Genomic DNA, 19,124 nt, shown 5'->3' with positions numbered 1-19,124 from the left:
GTGTTTTTTTTTTTGTTAACAAGCAATAACATTAGAAATATTTTCTATAAAATGATTTTTAGTTTAATAATGAATTCTTAGCCCACTGGTGCCATCGATTGGTTATATTAATTATTTATTCCGTAATAATAACAAATGTTTTTTGTTTGCGTTATGAACTTTTTTTGGCCATATTGTATTAAACATCGTTTGATGTAATGATGAATATTAAGACAATAAAGATTAATATAGATTAATGAAATTAGCAATTATTAAATTCAGTTGTAAATATTTATTCTTATAAGCTAGCAAATGTTGCTTTATCACTTTATGTCATATGTATCGTACATTTATACTTACTTGGGTGCAACTGGTGCAAGCCCGTTCTTGTTTTGAATAAAAATAAAATATACAAAATAATATTATTTTCGTATGTCGTATCTCCATAGTTATCGTTTCATATTGAATGGTAATCATCAACTAATATATTATATATTTTATTCGATCTTCAAAATATTAAAGCTATTCATGGTTATATTCATTATGGAATACATCTCAGGGTGATTAATATTTTTATTTAGGAACCAGGTATTTTATATGACGTATTTATTTTTTTTATATTATACGAGTTTTATTCTTATTTATGTCAAGTAAAATATATCTTTTAATTTACAATTTAAATAAGTGTTACCGTTAAGTATTTACTTTGTCAGTTTAAAGATAAATGAGTAATAATTGTTTAGTTACGAAGCAAGGAATGCGTTTTTAATATTTATTTAGTAGGTATTTAAAATTCACTTCACTCATTGATTTAATGAGATTTATAGCAAAACATAAATATCATTCAGGGACCTATGTAAAACCCATTAAGAAAATAACATTCCATTTGGTCAATAAGTAGCATAGAACACTGTGCCAATGTCGCATATTTTTTATGAACATATTTTACGTTTAAATCAAATACAAGGTAATTGTACATCCTTGAATAATATAATTTGTACAATGAGTATACAACTATGGGGTAAACAGCAGGAGTTATACCTTATTAATATTGTTTCTTATGAATTTTCGAAGTATAAGATAGAAAACGTTTCTCATAGTTAAAAATTGAAACTATTCCAATGACAAAATATTCTCAACCTTGCTAGTAAAAAAATTATATTATTACAATTTTGATTAATTGGTCCAGTTTAAATTTGAAATATCATCTGTTGTGTACGTCAATTCATTTTTAGACGTAAGTCTATTCTATACCAATATACTCATACATATGCGATGCAACTACCTGTAACAAATTAGACATACATCAATTTAATACATAATATATTTATATGGGTAGACACAGCTCAGTAGATAGTAGTTGTATGTTGTCCATAATGAATATGATAAATTCCTTTGGATACACAATATACACACAAAAATATACGACCGAGAAAAAAAATGTGAGTAACTATTCAAGAATAGGTATATTATAAACATTTATGTTTGACTGCAGAAATGTTAAGTATGAAAAATATTAAATTCTGGTGGGACACACTTTTTTATTTTATAACACTCCGTCTTCCCACATATTCGCGCGTATGAGTTATGAAAAGATAGCTTTTTTTACTTTTTGTGTATAATTTACAATTGTTTTGTTTCAGTTAATCATTATATTTAGTTGATAGTTCTTTATTTATTTTTCATGACTAACAGGCGCGGATACAAGGGGGTGGTTAAAGGTTATGGAGGCTGAAGCCTCCCTTAGCCCAAAGATTAGACGTACCTAAGAACGATGTAAAAATCGACGTATGCAACGAATAAGGCAGTAACTGCATCTTATTGTATAGAGCGTCTTCGGCTGATTTATGCTACACTATAAATTTTGTTGGAAATCATTATGAACTATGCACAGATATATAAAAATACGTACGTATAAACTATAAACATATAGTACCGAACTTAAGGGTCTCGGGTCCCAAGGCAGCTATTAAAGAAGGAGCTTTTTAAAAATATATTAATAAAAACTTGCTTTTAATTTGTTGCTTTTAAAACTGTATAAGATGTGGTTTTGATACACATTATCATTTTATACATCCGTAACAATATAGTGTAACATATTATTAATTTTAAAGTTACTGCCTACTTCATATAATAATATTCTAATAAAAGCCTATTTCTATCTAAGCATTAAAAAAATAATAATAATATTTTATACACGAAATACTTCTCCATGTTAATACATTTTTATCGGCATTTTTTTTGGTACTTGGAATTTTTTTCATCTTTAATTTCTAGATCCACGCCTGTAATACTATGTTTTTATTCTATATTTCCTTTATACAAAATCTAACAATATTTTGTTATATTTCGTAATACTTTTGGTGTCTTAGTCTCTCAGGCGCGTAATTCAGGGGGAGCGATAGGAGCGATCGCCCTCCCCCAAAATAAGCACCTATTTACGTGCCTGTAGACTCTTAGCTTATCTTTTACATGGACGTCCACTTCAAATCATAAATAATTACTAGAATGTATTATATTTGCAATATATTTTAAAGATTTTTATACATTTGTTTTAATAAAAGTTTGAATAAATGTTAGTATATTTTACTATCTTTGGATATTGTTTTTTTTTAGAATAAAAATACATTATACGCTTTAGCATCTCTTTGACTCTTATCTATACGTTTTCTGCATACATATATACTGTATATATATATTATATATATAGTGAGTATAGTGAGTATATATTGTTAATATTTATAATATTCCGCGCACATATATTTTTGACGGCGTAATAAAACTTGGAAGCATGTTTGTTTATTGAAAAATTACAATTAAAAAAAAAAAAAAAAACAGATGCTTATGTTTATACCTATATTTAACATAATTGGCACTTATCTGCAGTATTGAATATTTCAATATTTGTGAATTTGAAAATAATGTTGTATATCACTGACGATTGGAAAGTTATTTAATAAAAAAGATTTTAACGATATTTTATTACATCATACACCAAACCAGTTTAAAGTATTATTTATTATTAAATTCAGGTAAACAATTTTCTGAATACCTATTATCGTTATATTTTATACATTACAATATAACATTTTAATTTGCATTGCTACATTAACAAGGATGTGTGGAATAAAAATTATCGAGTTTACAATTTTAGTTCCATTTGATTTGTTGAGGTGTGAATGACACAAAGACACACTCATAGATATTAAAAGTAAACGATTTTATTTATTTAACTATACAAATGTATAGGTAATTTGTAGATTTTTATTTCTAGTATATATACTTTTTTTAATTTATTTTACTAAAAAAATCAAAAATCAAAAAATCGAAAATGTTTGTAAATTAGTTAGGTAATGTTAAAATTATATTAATAGTTATTAATAAGTAATAAATAATAAAAAAATAATATTTAAAATAAATATTATTCATTACAAACTATTTTAAAATTTTAAAATGTCACTATAAAAATACTCTACATACATTGTATATTTTTATATAGAAATATAGAATCATCTGTTATCGTGCATTTATCCGTTTACGTTATAAGAAAGGTTTAGGTATGTATCATATTATGTACATATACAATATAAGATAATATTATGTATAAATGGATATCCTAAATAGCAGGGCATAGGCTATAGCACATATATTAGTTATTAATTTTTGTAGTAGGTAGGAAGTATAGGTACATATTTTAAATTCATTCATAAGCCTGAATAGTTAAAACTTAGTTCATAACATTTTAGTTGGCATTAATTATTAAACATATATAATATGATATACATTACCTAGATTATTTAATAATATTACTTTTTTGATTTGACTAATTGCGTTACAATGTGTGTTTTTGAGCTAATAATTAAAGCTTAAACATTTTTTTATAAATCTATAATATAATGATACTGTCTATACGATATCCGAGTCTATGGTAGAGCTGAAATATATAATTATAATTTTATTTTCAATTAAAATGTTTTTTATTTTCATTTCAAATTTTAGATATTAGATTACTTAGGTGTAAATGTTTTAAGCTTTTGCTCGAACTAAAATTATATAGAAATTTGCGTGGGTGTTTATTAAAAACTATAATATATGGGTTGGCTACATATTTATTTTTCACGCGCGAAATTCATTACTTTATCGTAATATATTATTTCGATTATTGAATTAATAACACTGTTTTATTTGATGTAGTCGATGTAGGTAAATTTAATTTATTTTAGCGTTTTACACTCTCTATAATCTATATAGTATATATGTATAACATGTAAAAGGCATAGTTTATTTCATATTAGCACCATAAGCGTGCGCACAGGGCCATGGCACACCCTGCGAGCCGTACCGAAATTTTTATACATAGTAATACGTGTTATAAACATAACGATTTTTGATTTAACAAAAATCATAAAGCATTAAATAGGTAGGTGAAAAATAACTGATACACAATGATAATAAATAATAATAAATTAAATGTCTTTAAAAATAAAAATGATAACATATTATGTCATATTGCGAAATTGTATTAAATTGTGTTGGCAATTACAATATTTCTTATTTAATTAAAAAAAATATGTATCTGTTTTTAATCATATGAATGATTTATGCCTTAAATAGTGGGTGATTATGAGTAGGTAAATTAAAGTATGTAACATTTTAACTGTTTCTTCCATCAGGGTTCAGGTTTCTAAATATTTATTGACTTAGCCCACCCTGCCACAAATGTCTGCACGCGCCTATGATTAGCACGATTAGAGATTAAATATAGGGGTTGTGAGGTGCTAATATTTTATACTTAATTATAAGTCTATTAGAGTAGAGGGCTGTTTCATTAAATATTAAAATGTTGATGTATATTCTATTTATCTTACTGTTTTTTAGACTATATAAAATAGTAAATACATATTGGGTATCACTTTTTTATTTTTAAAAATAATTTAACATTATACACAAGCCCTAATTTTTTATATAGTAAATAGTAAATACAATTTAAAAATTAAAAAAAATGATTTTCTTACTTGAAATTTCTTACGCAAAAAGTGTGTGAATTACCTATACATCCAAATATTTATAATCAAAAAATTAAAAATCGACCAAAATACTTATCTGTGATTTACTCGTTACGTAAACAATTAAAGAATACAGAGATAATAAAATCATTGTGTTTTCTATAAATAAAATACTGTTTTTATTGTTTTTGTTTATCGTATTATTATATAGGTAGCTTTAGTTTTTTCTACAGTCCTTGTTCACATTACGGTATTTCTAATTTCTATATAAAGCGCCGAGATCAATACAAATTATACATAAGCAGCGTACAACCGCATGTTTTCGTTTCCGTTGTCGTCGGTCGGTCCGGTATATTCGTATATAATATTATTATAATAATAGTCAGTGGCGGCTCGTGTGTATGTGCACAAGTGCACGTGCACTACCTACCTAAACTCAAGAAAAATTGAAAACAAATCATAATAATACAACTAAGTACCTGTAATGTAATAAGAATTATTTTCAAAATATAAAAATATAAATTCAGAGTATTATGAAAATAATAATATTATAATATTATGTATTTATGTTTAATATTTGGATTGGGTTATTTCGACTGCTAAATGGCTGTCCGCGACGGAACGGTATCGGCGTGTATTATTATAGTAGTGCAGTTGTGCACACAATCATTGTGCACATTTGTACAGTGTAAAAATTGAAGCAAGTCGATACACGCAGCCCGCGTTGTAATGGAGTTGGTGTGCACATTTGTTTGTGTGCACATAACCAATTAAATTATTTTCAGCGAATTATTTTCGACGTCGCCGCGTCGCTGAGCGTCGGCATCGGCATTATTATGTTATTATAGTTTATTTTTACTCTCATTAATTTATTATATTATTTCGATTATCAGCTGATAATATTAGCTAGTCGATCATTATCGGAAATTCAAAACATTATTAATCGTGACCATCGTGTTTCTGTTTATTATCGACGACCGACATTAACGTATATTAATATATTATTACTCGTGTATTTGTTTTCAATTTTTAAAATGAACTCAGTACAGCAATTAATACTGCAATGTAATTTTTCATCAATCTCGTTGGAGAAAAAGATGGAAATAAAAAATAAAGGTAGGCCTACTCCAGATTTAAATATTAAACAAATTACTAAATGTAAAACGAGAGATTATGTAAGACAATTTAAAAATGATATATATAAAACTAATGACTGGATTTGTGGTTGTTCAGAAACAAATCGTTTGTATTGTTTTCCCTGTCTACTTTTTGGTCAAAAATCTAATGATGCCGCTTGGGTAAAGAATGGAATAAACGATTTAATTCATTTAACTTCTAAAATCAAAACACACGAAAAATCAATGACACACATAAATTCTCAATTAAATTTAAAACTATTAGGGAAACAAGACATAAGACAACAACTTTCTAGTGCATATCGGTTGAATATCAAACAATACAATGAAAAAATAAGTCATAATCGTTATATATTGAATAAAATCATAAATTGTATTAAATTTTGTGGAGCATTTGAGCTTGCACTCCGAGGTCACGATGAAAAATCAAATTCAGAGAATCCCGGCGTATTTCGAGGTCTTATAAACTTTAGTTCAGAGTTAGATTCGGTACTAAAATGTCATATTGAGAACTCTTCGGTATTTAAAGGTTTATCCAAATCAATCCAAAATGATTTACTAGAATGTTGTTTAGCTGTATGTCAACAAAGAATTAAAAATGAAATAAAACAAGCAGAATATATTTCTGTAATGGCTGACGAAACAACTGACGTATCTGCTCAGTTTCAATTGTCAATAATATTTAGATATTTACTATCGGATGGAACACCAGTAGAAAGATTTTGGGGATTTTTCAATCCTACTGGACACGATGCGAAATCGTTGTCTGAATGTATAATATTTAATTTGGAAAAAGTCCTAGAGTCACCAGATATGTTGATTTGTCAGAGTTACGACGGCGCAAACGTGATGAGTGGACGTCTCAATGGTGTACAAAAAATAATAAACAATAGTTATAAAAATGCACATTTCATACATTGTTATGCTCATCAGCTTAATTTAATTTTAATTCAAGCAACTTCACAAAATCGTGAGATAAGAATTTTTTTTTCAAACCTAACTGATATAACCAATTTTTTTTCCAACAGTCCGCAGCGGGTTACGGTTTTAGATAAAATTGTTAAACACAGAGTTCCTCGATCATCTAATACTAGATGGAATTTTAAAAGTCGAATAGTAAATACTGTGTATGAGAATCTTGAGTCGTTAATTGAATGTATGAAAGAAATTGAATCAACATTCAATCAAACCATAGCAATTAATCAAGCTGGAGCTTTGCATCGGATGTTAATTGACGATAGATTTATATTTTGGTTAAGAGTGTTTCATTCTTTAATGCCTCATGTTGATATTTTATATAATCAACTACAAAAACCAACTATGGATCCTGTAGAACTTTCAAAGGCAATTTTTCGGTTCGAAGAAAATATATTAAAAGAAAGACAGAATATTGATAACATCTTTGAAACTTCTCAAAATCATCCAACGAAAAAACGAAAACATGATGATACTATTGAAACAAGAAAAATCGCTGCAAAAGAAGTATGTGACATTTTTATTGTCAACGTTAAAGAACGGTTTGATTATAAAAACCACTTAAATGCTTCGCACCTATTTTTATCTACCAAATTTCTTATGTACGAAAATAACTTCCCAGGTGACCATTTTAATAAAACAATTGAAGCATATCCTTTTTTGGATGTTACTAAACTTAAAACTGAACTACAACTGTTCTACAAAAGAACCGATTTCCGTGATATCAATTCATCAGTTCATTTATTGAAATTTATAATTGAAAATAATTTAATACATATATTTTCTGAAAGCTACAAACTTTTAAAAATAATTTCAACTATTCCAATGACTACAGCTGAAGCCGAAAGGTCGTTTTCTACATTGAAACGTATTAAAACATTTTTGAGAAATTCAATGACAGAAGATCGACTTACAGCACTAGCTATGTTATCGATCGAAAAACGGATGATCAACAACATTCCAAACTTCAACGAAGAAGTAATAAACAGATTTGCAGAAAAAAAAGAGAGGAGAATCGATTTAACATATAAATATGTACCTGAAATATAATAATTTGTATCTACTTTGTCATAGTTTTTTACCTGAAAATGTATTATTACTATTATTATTATTATGTATTTACTATTATTATAGGTACTTGACACTTGTAAAAATAGGTATAAGCAAAAGAAAAAGTAATTTGTAAATAACTAAAATTTGTAAACAATATTATTTAATACAATTTATAATATATATATATATATTATATTGGTTATATTTTTTTTGGATGTGCACTACTTCATTAAAAACCCACGAGCCGCCACTGATAATAGTGTAATATATTATGTTACTCGACATTAATATTTTATATTTTGCCGTGGAACGCATATAAAGACAAGACGTAGGTATCCACCTACGCAATAATTTTAATATAAAACAACACTATACGAAAAAAAAAAACGGTCGTGTTGTGTGCGTTCGCCGCGGTAATACGACTCGTTGGTTTTTTTACATTATAACATCTACGCCGTACAGGAGATATTATACACGATAAAATAATATAATATTATATTCCGATGTGGCGTATACAGTGAAAAACAAACCTAACGAAAACGCGCGAGAAACATCTCAAATCCCAATCGTAGCGTTTCGCGTAGTAAACCGGTCGTAATACCTTCGAGTCGCGGGCGCGCATTTTCCCCTCGGACGACGACGACGACGACGACGACCTGCATTTTGACGCGATCAGCCGCAGATAGGCGGTACGTACCTCTATCGTATAATATAATACACATATTATACACATTAGCAAGCGCGTTTACAACAATATATAATGTTATTAGTATAATAATTTACTATTACGTGTACGAGACGGATGACTTGATTTGGTGGTGGAAGTTCTGCGGTCGCGCTCGATACACGTTTTACGTATTTATTATTATTAAATATTTTGTTTTTATTCACACACACACACACATATTATGTTATATATCATGTACGTGTGTGTACGCGCGCGCGCGTGTAATATTGTGTGCGTTTTTTTTCTCTCCTCGATGACCCGCGACCGCCGCCACCACAAAAACCTGTGTGTCTGCGCGTATTCGCTCAAGTCTGGTTTCTGTCGCGTTACGTGCAGCACGCGCGCTCGCCCAGGTATATTGTGTTGTAAGCTCGCGTCCGCCGTCGTTCCGTTTTGCACGTGTCGCGCGCGCCGCCGCCGGTCCGCTGCTGCAGGTGTGCCGGGCAGTAACGATACATCGTTTAAACGCATACTACACGCAGCATAGGTGCTGCACTTTTGGGACCGTCACGACACTGCACACAGCACGACATTGCACACAGCACGACAACCGCAATAACAGTAAATGGATTACCTATATATTATTCGTAATCGCGATGTCTTACAATATTAAAATAATATTATGTGGTTTTGCGCCGGCCGCGTATGCGAGGTGAAAACGTCGTACGTCCGCGCGTCTACAGTACAGAGACGCCAAGACCGCGTTTACTGTCCGCGCAGACGGTATTGCGATCGTATTCCATCACGTCGCCCGCGGTAAGTCTGCGGTCCCGCGACAGTCGTTGACATTCGACCGTCATGCCATCATAATATAATATTATAACAACCAGTCTATGTATGGTATTTGTCGGTGTTTCTTCGCGCGTCGAGTCGAATACGTTTATGTCGTGCAGGTCTGTTAAGAGCGATGTGCGGGAGTGCACACAGTCTCGGTCTGTCCGGATTGATCCGTGTCAACGCGTACACTCGACAAAAGTGATAAAAACAGTTTAGGGTTTGGGCAGTTGGGGTACCGTTTTAAAACGGACGAAAAATGATTTATTTAACTCTGGTCCTATTACACGTCTTATACCTTACAAAAAAGTACTACGAGTACACAAAACCATCAATGCAGGTTGGTTGGAAGCGCAGAGGAGGCATCGAAAGTGAGATTTGACCAATGACGAATATATCGCTTGAGGGATAGTTTAATTGGGTAAGGTACACAGGATTTACCAATCTTGCAGACCTATAGTGCGGTACAACAGCGAATTGGTGATGGTCAACGGAGGATGTATTTTTTTAGTGTTTTGAATATATATACAGTTTGTTCTATCGCGTTCTTCTTCGTACACATGCCTACATGTATTTGCTCAACGACTTCCTGAACATTCAAATTCGCCTAACTATAAACTTAACTATATTATTTGTGGAACTAAGTAATTAAAATCCTAATTGTAGTTCTCTTGTAAAAAATCATTTTTCCGAAATGGACATTAAAAAAATAAGTCATTTACGAGGAGATAAAGACGATGGAAGTGTTATAGTGTAATAGTAAATATTCAATACATTGATATCAAAATGTTATACCGGTGAGTTACCGTTCGTCGATCAAATGTCACGCGATAAATCCGATTGGAAAAAAAAATTTACCTATGCAGTACTTCCTAGACGTCTTAAGACATCATATTTGATACTTCTATTTAACCTGATATTTGATCGTTGCAATAATACAAACTTCTAGATTATCCATTTTACAATTTTATATTATCAGTAAACAGTAGAGATTAATTAGGTAACACTCCTTTTTTTTAATGATCATTATATTTTCAATAAATAAGTACCTATTAATATTTCTAAAAATATGTTTTTTTTAATTGAACGATTTACTTACAAAATTAAAAAAATATATCATATTACCTATTAACTGTATACTGTTTTTTAAAAAAATTTTCACTAGTCTTAAAATGTTACATATTTAAGTATAAACAATATTTAAAATTGTTTCAAATTACGAACTTTCGAACTAAATTTTACAAGCAATTATCATAATTTTGTTTTTAATAAGTTTGCATTAAATAAATGTACCTAATATTTTAGTCGTTGATTTATTATTTTTTAGTAAGAAATTCTTGATAAATTAGAAAAGTTGTACATTATTGAATAGTTTAAAAAAATTATATTAAAGTGTTGTGTACCATATGTATTTAGCTCTGTGTTTGTATACAAGCAGTTATATAAACTATCGAATAATATATACCTACGAGTACACTAGCGATTTAAATACAACAGTCACCTATTAAATTGAATAAAAACTAAAAATGATAAATTGTATCATTTTAACCAAAAAAGTATCCGTGATGTCATAAAAATAATTAAATAATATGTAATGTTTTGTAATTTATGTTCTGACATTTTATAAAATTACTGTAAATCAAAATAATATTTACTTATATCATACTTTAAAAATTAAAATTATATTTTGAACATGACATTAATAGAGCCTATAGTAAATGTATCGAGTATCGATTTTTTATAGTTACCTATAATAGTTGAATGGTATGAAATTTAATATTCATGATCATATAATTAAGCATTTAGAAATACTTTTGTCTCTTTTGTCACCGGCGTTGTCTAAAAATATACTTAATTGTGATGAATTAACAAAAACAATATTTCATCTGAATCGTAATAAATAATAAGTAATCGAATTAATGTTGACTATTCCTTTTACAATTATTGATGCAGTTAAAACTGTACACGATTTACTTGTTTATCATACAATTTGTACCTACCACTTTACGGTGCTTATATAAAAAAAATAATAGTTAGAAAAATCATGTTTTAATAATTTTCGTTAAAAATATTAAAGTACGACAAATCGTGGTCAGTCAAATATTCGGACTAGGTTTTAATGTTTTTTAGTAACGTTTGAATAATTATGTAGTATCGTCTAAAATATTAAGTTAGTTCACGAATCACGATAGTCGATAAGTCCCCCGGCCCCCGCATCATACCGTCGCAGCTTACAAGACGTAACAGTGACAAAGAAGACAGGTGTTGTACAACACCGTACTCCGAGTTCAAGACATTCATAATAATTAATTGCTACTTTGGGTATTTGACTAACATAGTTAGTTTTCTTTACGATATTTGTAGACATTTGATTGATATTTTCGACTAAGAATTATATCTAATGTAAAACCAATATACTTAAGATCTTTAACCACCCGAAATGGATTAACATAGCTGTGGAGTATTGTAATATATTATATTCTAAAAGTAAATTGGAGCAACTGGTGAATACTTATTTATTAATTTATTACCTAATATATTTTGTACACAAATATTCGATATGTACTGCATTAAAACTTTTTATGGTTCATTAGTTTGTCGATCACGTGCGTCTCAGCTGAGGATTACCTCCAGGCCAATGAATATAAATGTCTCACATTTCGTGCTCTAAACCAATATAACGATAATAAAAATTAGTGAAAGCTTGGAGCTTAGGACTGGTTTCAAAATTACTTTTGAAAAATTATTAATGAAAATGATATCGGTATAGAAATCAAAACCGGTAGGTACTAAAAATCGAAAATAAATTAAACAGTTAAAGAATATGAAATCTAAAATTGAAACTACCATTTCTATTAAAAATACCGGTATATCTAATATATATAATATTTAAAATTGAAAAAAATTAATAATTTGATAAACAAATCTACAATGTTCACTGTTGGACATCATCCAATTTCCTCTCCCGTCGATTGTATTGTACTTATTGTTATTATAATAAAATGTAATATACTGATTATAGGTATTCTATAAATATGCGATATTGTGTTTTGTACTGACATTATATAAAAATAATATATTAAATATCAATAATATTGTATTTTATTTGAATGTGCACCAGTTGTATGACGATAAAAATAGCCAATAAATATCTGTAGCATATTTTCAGGGGATGACAGTAGAGAGATATAAATTCCATTCATACATTTTTTGTTTGGTTTTATGGTAGTTATTTGACCTATTTCTAAAAATAAGTTTCTATTAAATATGATATAGGTATTTATATTGCTCGATGAAGATAAAAAGAGAAATCGAGATTTAAAGTCAAACGACCAAGCTTACTAATAAATATAGTTTTTGTTTAATAAATTTCAAACATAGGTATGTTTTAATTTAAGTATATCTATACTATTATAATTTATAAACATTAAAGGAACAGTTTATTTATGAAAATATAAAAATAATATTATCTATAGGCTTAGGATTTTGAGTAAGATTAGTCACATCACCTACTAAAAAAATTAAATTTTTTAACTTTTGATGGTTTGACGATACGGTGATATATTTTATTTATTATTAACAAATTTTTCTTTACATTGGGTTTTAACAAAAAAACGTTTTTGTAAGTTTAAATGGATATTGCTGTTTTTTTCGTGATAGTATTTATAAAAAATTATATTGTAACAAACCCTGAAACCCTTGTACTCACACGGCCGGTGCGCGCGCTCCTCAGGTGGGTCCATACGAGAGCACGCACAAGCTGAGCATGTTTGCTCACCCCGTGCGTCACACAAATTTACATCGTTTGGACGATATTCTGAGCACGTGCGAATATTCGCGACGCACGGCGAACGCGATCCAATTGTCGTCGGTAAATTCTAATTGCTCAAAGACTTAATTGTCGGACACATTGTTCCGTTTGGACGGAAAAAGTTGACCTGCGCAACATTTATGCGTGCTACTGTGTTAACTACTTAAACTTAGTTTTTTTAATTAAATTTTTTTTACAAAATAAGTAAATTAATGAAGTGGTGCAACGATAAATGCATTCAGTTGATTCATGAGTATCAACAAGAAGAAGTGTTGTGGAACCCAAAACATGTATTTTATTTTTCAAAAACAAAAAAACAAGATGCGTGGGAAAAAATTTCGGAAAAATTAAATAAAAGTTCCGAAGAAATTAAAAAACAAGCGTTGAGCTTATTAAGATCTTTTCGCCGAGAAAAGGCAAAAGGGAAGAAGACCATGGGGACTGGTACAGGTATGTTAAATAATATTATGTTAATATTGCATGATTAAAATTTAAAATTCTATTGATTTAAAACACTTCATTAGTATATAAGTAGATAAGTATATTTGCGTGATAATCAATAATAATACTAAATAAAATATATAATTTAATATAATAATAGGTTTCTGCAGGAGAGATAAATAAGTAGGCTTTTTTTCCTCTTTAGTTGCTGTACAGGGACCTTATAAAATTATAACTATGATGTTTTGTGTACGCTGAAACCAATTGAAATTATTATTAATTATTATTTAAATTAGCATTTTTAACGAAGAATAAAATTCCATTTTAAGTTGAAAACACAAAAATGTGTCATACACAATAGGTACTATTTGCATCACAAATTAGTATCAATATTTATAGATTTGTTTTATTGATTTATTCCTGTACTGTATATTAATAAATTCTTGATTGCCCCGCGCTATGCCGCAAATAATATTTCCGTATTTTAAAATAACAAACTCAGAAAGAAGTATAAATAATAATAGATTAAATTGTCGAGCTGTCATTGAAGACTTGTAGATAACTTACAGAAATAACTAATGACAAACAAGTGGTTAACAACTATCCTATATTTTATAAAATTAAAAGCAATACAAACTATTAGTTAAATATTAATATTAATTATAATATAAACCAGATGACATAATGATCTAAATAAGATAATTTATACAAAACAAAGTTTTATGATTTTTATTAATTAATTATCAAAAGTTATAATTTAAAATAACGTATAAGGTAATAAGAATTGGATCATCGAATATACATTGTACTTACTAATATATATGTAGATATATATTTTAAATATTCATAATGTGAAATCGTACTTTTTCTGAATTTACAATTTACACAGAAGTATAAATATTAATTAATTGTTTATAATTTAGGACGAAAAGACGTTTATACTTCAAAGTGGTTTGCCTTTGAGGCTTTTCAGTTTTTGTTAGACCGAGATGATTTTCGGCCAACTCTTAATACAGATAACGTGAGTACTAATAATTAACAAGTTCAAATAATTTATATTTTTATAAGTTATAGATACGTAAATTATTAATAGTTATACACTTATACCTACTAAATTATGACATATTGAATCACAAATAATATGTATAAACATTATATTTATGCGTAGTTATTTTGCCAAGGTAATGCTCCGTTTTCAATAAAATATGTTGCAAACTTGTCTCTTATTTCTTATGCTGTAATTTTAGATTTATGAGGAATATTTCTAAGGGGCTGTAATGGTTGGTCATTTTGTCTCCAATGTCCTTCTATTAAACGCCCGCCGTCCTCACTATCAAAACAACCTAAAGGAGTATAAGTGTTTCGAGAAAAACTACTTTTTCTTAAAAAATTATGTAAATAAACAATAGTCATCACAACAATTTCTGCTTTTTCTGACTCCAACAATAACGGTTTACGTAAAATACAAAAAATTGAGGAACAAATTCCAAAAACATTTTCAACTACTCTTCTACATCTGCTTAAACGATAGTTAAAAATTCGCTCTTTTGATTGCATAGAATGGGTGCCAGAAAAAGGTATCATTATTATTTCAGTTAATGGAAATGCTTTGTCAGCTACAAACACAAATGGTGTGTGTATATTTCTTTGAGGTAACGGCAGTGCTTGTGGTATATCTAAACTATTATTTACAATTTTTTTATAGAGATCGCAGTTTTTGAATACACCACCATCGGAAATCCTACTTTGGCAACCTACGTTTGCATAAATAAAATTATAATTCGCGTCAACAAGCGCGAACAGAACAATACTAAAAAAAGATTTGTAATTATAATATTCGGTATCACTTTTAATCGGGCTTTGCAAAATTATATGCTTCCCATCCATTGATCCTAAATAATGAAGAAAATTCCATTGCTTATCAAATTGATCTGCTACATCAGTCCATTCACTGGGATAAGAAGGCATATATATACAAAAATATATATTCAAATACTTTTATGGCTAACGTAATCAATAAATTTTATCTTATATTTTTATTTTTGCAAATATTTACATGTAGTTATTTACACTGATTTAAGTGTAGTTTTACTGAATTTAAACCTATAGACAATTTCAAAAAATTGTATAAAGCCAAAATTTATAAAAATTTTTAATTTTGTCAAAATATATTAGTAATAGTATAAAATAATCTGAAACAAATTACTAAAGTACCTAATATACTTATATGGTATACAAATATTAAAGTTATAATTTATTAATATTAGTTAGTTATTCATATGGTCTATAGGTAACTTATAGGTAATATGAGTTATGAGTTATGATCCTATACTGATCTTATATGAACCTATACTTATGATATGCCAATAATGGTATCGATCATCGATGTACTGTATTGTATATACGAATATATTAATTATATTTATACTAATATTATCTTAGTGTTATTAATAATAAGTTATCATATCTTACAATAAAATAATCCTTTTTATTTGTTTAAATAAAATAATATATAATAATAAATAATTCAAATCTTAACTTGGACTGCGTATTAATATAATATATTTTATTTTAGGAAGATGTTTTAAACGAGTCAGAAATGATGCTTGACGTTGATAACGAAAGCTTATCAGAATGTGAGTCAATTCAACAAGCACATGAAATTGACTCAGAATCGTTCTCTATTCTTGTACAACCGCCAAATAAAAGAAAAAAAAACAGATATCGGATAAATGCATAGAGGAAGCTATTGAAATTTTAAAACGACCTTATCCAACTCTCACTACACCTGATGAATGGTCAGTTTATGGGCAGCATCTTGAAAATAAACTTCGCAAATATACCCCACACACAAGTTCCATTTTCCAACATTATTTTAATAACATATTGTTTGAAGCCGACATGGGAAAATATGACATGGATAATCGCCATAATATAGTTCAACAACCTCAATATTCAAACTTCCATACCTACTCAACACCATCTGCGACATTTTCTCAAAGCTCTCCATTGTCATCCGTAGCATCTCCATATCATTACACGTCCGCCACTTCATTGTCTCCAAATGAACCACTTCATGAGTTTCTTTCGCCAATATCTCAAGCTCATATTACAGCAGAACCATATAACAACGGTGCTGAAACTCGGCCAAACTCACTTTGTTAACATTATTTTTTATTTTATTTTAAAAATACTATGAAAAGGATTTTCATACATTTTGCTGATTTTTTGTTTATTCAATATTATAAAGTTATAATATGTTTTTATTTTAATAATTTTATTTTTCTCTGTTTGATAAAAGAATATAATATAATTTTGATTATTATATAATTAAAATACTTTTTCACTATACTTATTGTGTGTTTTTATTTAGAATTACCTAATTATTTTAATTTTTATACTACCTTAACATATGTCTTCAGAACTTCTATAAATGCTTGACAAACTTCTGGTACTATGAGCGATATAAGTTGTTTTGATATCAAAAACGTATATTGAAGACTAGTATAAGAGTCTCCTGTAGCAAGGAATCTTAATGTAACTGCTAATCTTTTATCAACTGAAACTGCGTTTCTCATAGTAGTGTCTTTTTTCATAATTTTTGGTCCAATTTTGCACAGCAAAAATTCAAAGTCCTCTGACGCCATACGAATACAATTTTTAAATTGTCCAATAGTTTTATCGAATTGTAAATGATCCATTAAATTGAGTCTAGCTTCTCGTTGTCTATACAAGTGAGTGATTCATCATCTTCTATTTTGTCAACTTGTTTTTTTTTTTTGTTTTTTTTTAAATAGAATGTAAAATTATTAACGCGGCACTTTTAAGTTTACGCTCATGTTCAAACAAAATTAAATTATTTTCTTGAATAGACATGATTTAAGTAGTAATTAAACTATTTTTCTGTGAACAATGTCAACGTTATGCTCGCCTAACAACAACTAAAAATCTGGAACGCGAATTTGATGCGCAAATATTAAGTTGTGCGAGGCAACGTCCAAACAGAGCACACACAAGCATTCGTGTTCGCACAGGGTGAGCACACATGCTCAGCTTGTGCGTGCTCTCGTGTGGACGCACCTTAAATACGACACGCGCCGCACAAGCGCACCAACGCTTATACGCACCGTGGAGCGTGTTTACAATAACAATACCGAATAACGATATGTATACAATATAATATTATTATAATATAATATAATATAACATCGGTTTTTTTCGTTGTTGTCGGTTTATTATTTATAACTCGCGAGTCCTTGATTTCCTGCGAGCACACGCGGAGTACGTTCCTTGAACTAAATTTTCTCGCACGCATAGGTAATACATGGACACGGTATACCTAGGTAACCTATACAATACTTATTATGTTTATCATACATGTGTGTGATTATGTACGCATGGCGCATAGGTGTAAGTACGTACGTGTGTGTACAGTCGACCGTCACTCCTATACCCTCGGCGTCATCAACTGCTGACGATCGCGACCGGTGTCGGTTTTGCGCGCCGCCACGCCGATATAATAAATATATTGTAATTTGTCGATAAATAATAATAATATTATTATTATTATTATCATGAAAGCAATAATAATGATATAAATTATAATATCATAATCGTGCGCGAGTTTTTTACACCCACAATTATTATTATTATCGATCGCATATCATCCGCGACTATCATTCCGGTCGGTATTTATTTACCGCTGACGCTGCCGAGATAATCGTAATATTAATTCCCTGCGATCGTATCGTGCGGTTTTGTTGCTGGTGCAGTTTATATACACGGTCGTTTTATAATATCACCCCGGAACTCAAAACAATATTACTTAAGTTTTCCGCTAAACGTATTTCGTAATATTATTATTATCCATTGCAATTATATGTCTTTCATACTATACTGTATTATATTATAATTATTCATTTTTTATTGTAGTTGGTATTAGTCAGGCTTGTATTCGTTACTAGCCGATGGAATCGAAGATCGTGCAGCATCGTCGTGCGTAATCGATCGGCCCCGTCATGGCTAACAACACGGATAAATGGGCTGAAGAACAAGAGCCCAACTCGTTTCTTTTGGGCGAAGATCGCAGCGTGCAGCCAGGGTTCGTCAGGCAGAACCGTCGGCAATCCGGTAAGGCGACTTTACGATATTATTATTATCATAAGCGTGTGAATGGTACTCGGTAATACATTTTTTGAGGGGAATTGAAAATTTGAAAATAC

General features: G+C 29.4%; 2 protein-coding genes across 2 annotated transcripts; one reads left to right on the top strand and one right to left on the bottom strand.

The window, feature by feature from the left end:
* Nucleotides 1-1,152: 1,152 nt before the first annotated feature.
* On the bottom strand, nt 1,153-17,894 carry LOC113552817. The gene is made up of 2 exons (XM_026955762.1): nt 17,307-17,894; nt 1,153-1,264 (listed from the first exon to the last, which is right to left on the bottom strand). The coding sequence occupies exons 1-2, from the start codon at nt 17,601-17,603 to the stop codon at nt 1,223-1,225; spliced, it is 339 nt and encodes a 112-aa protein (XP_026811563.1). The 5' UTR covers nt 17,604-17,894; the 3' UTR covers nt 1,153-1,222.
* LOC113552816 lies at nt 13,237-16,835 on the top strand. The gene is made up of 3 exons (XM_026955759.1): nt 13,237-13,911; nt 14,826-14,923; nt 16,478-16,835. Exons 1-3 carry the CDS (start codon nt 13,674-13,676, stop codon nt 16,640-16,642), a joined length of 501 nt encoding a protein of 166 aa, XP_026811560.1. The 5' UTR covers nt 13,237-13,673; the 3' UTR covers nt 16,643-16,835.
* Nucleotides 17,895-19,124: the final 1,230 nt, after the last annotated feature.

The sequence above is a fragment of the Rhopalosiphum maidis genome, chromosome 2 (assembly GCF_003676215.2).
Source record: "Rhopalosiphum maidis isolate BTI-1 chromosome 2, ASM367621v3, whole genome shotgun sequence".
Classification (NCBI taxonomy): domain Eukaryota; kingdom Metazoa; phylum Arthropoda; class Insecta; order Hemiptera; family Aphididae; genus Rhopalosiphum; species Rhopalosiphum maidis.
The sequence above is the reverse complement of the archived record's forward strand: the minus strand, read 5'-3'. Positions and strand labels throughout refer to the sequence as shown.

Bases quoted from the DNA above. Each gene is read 5' to 3' on its own strand.
- LOC113552816 (XM_026955759.1), top strand. From the start codon at position 13,674: ATGAAGTGGTGCAACGATAAATGCATTCAGTTGATTCATGAGTATCAA. The intron at 13,912-14,825 runs GTATGTTAAATA...TTTATAATTTAG, and splicing joins GACCATGGGGACTGGTACAG to GACGAAAAGACGTTTATACT. The intron at 14,924-16,477 runs GTGAGTACTAAT...ATTTTATTTTAG, and splicing joins CAACTCTTAATACAGATAAC to GAAGATGTTTTAAACGAGTC.
- LOC113552817 (XM_026955762.1), bottom strand. From the start codon at position 17,603: ATGGATCATTTACAATTCGATAAAACTATTGGACAATTTAAAAATTGT. The intron at 1,265-17,306 runs GTAGTATAAAAA...AATTTGTTACAG, and splicing joins TTCTGAAGACATATGTTAAG to GTAGTTGCATCGCATATGTA.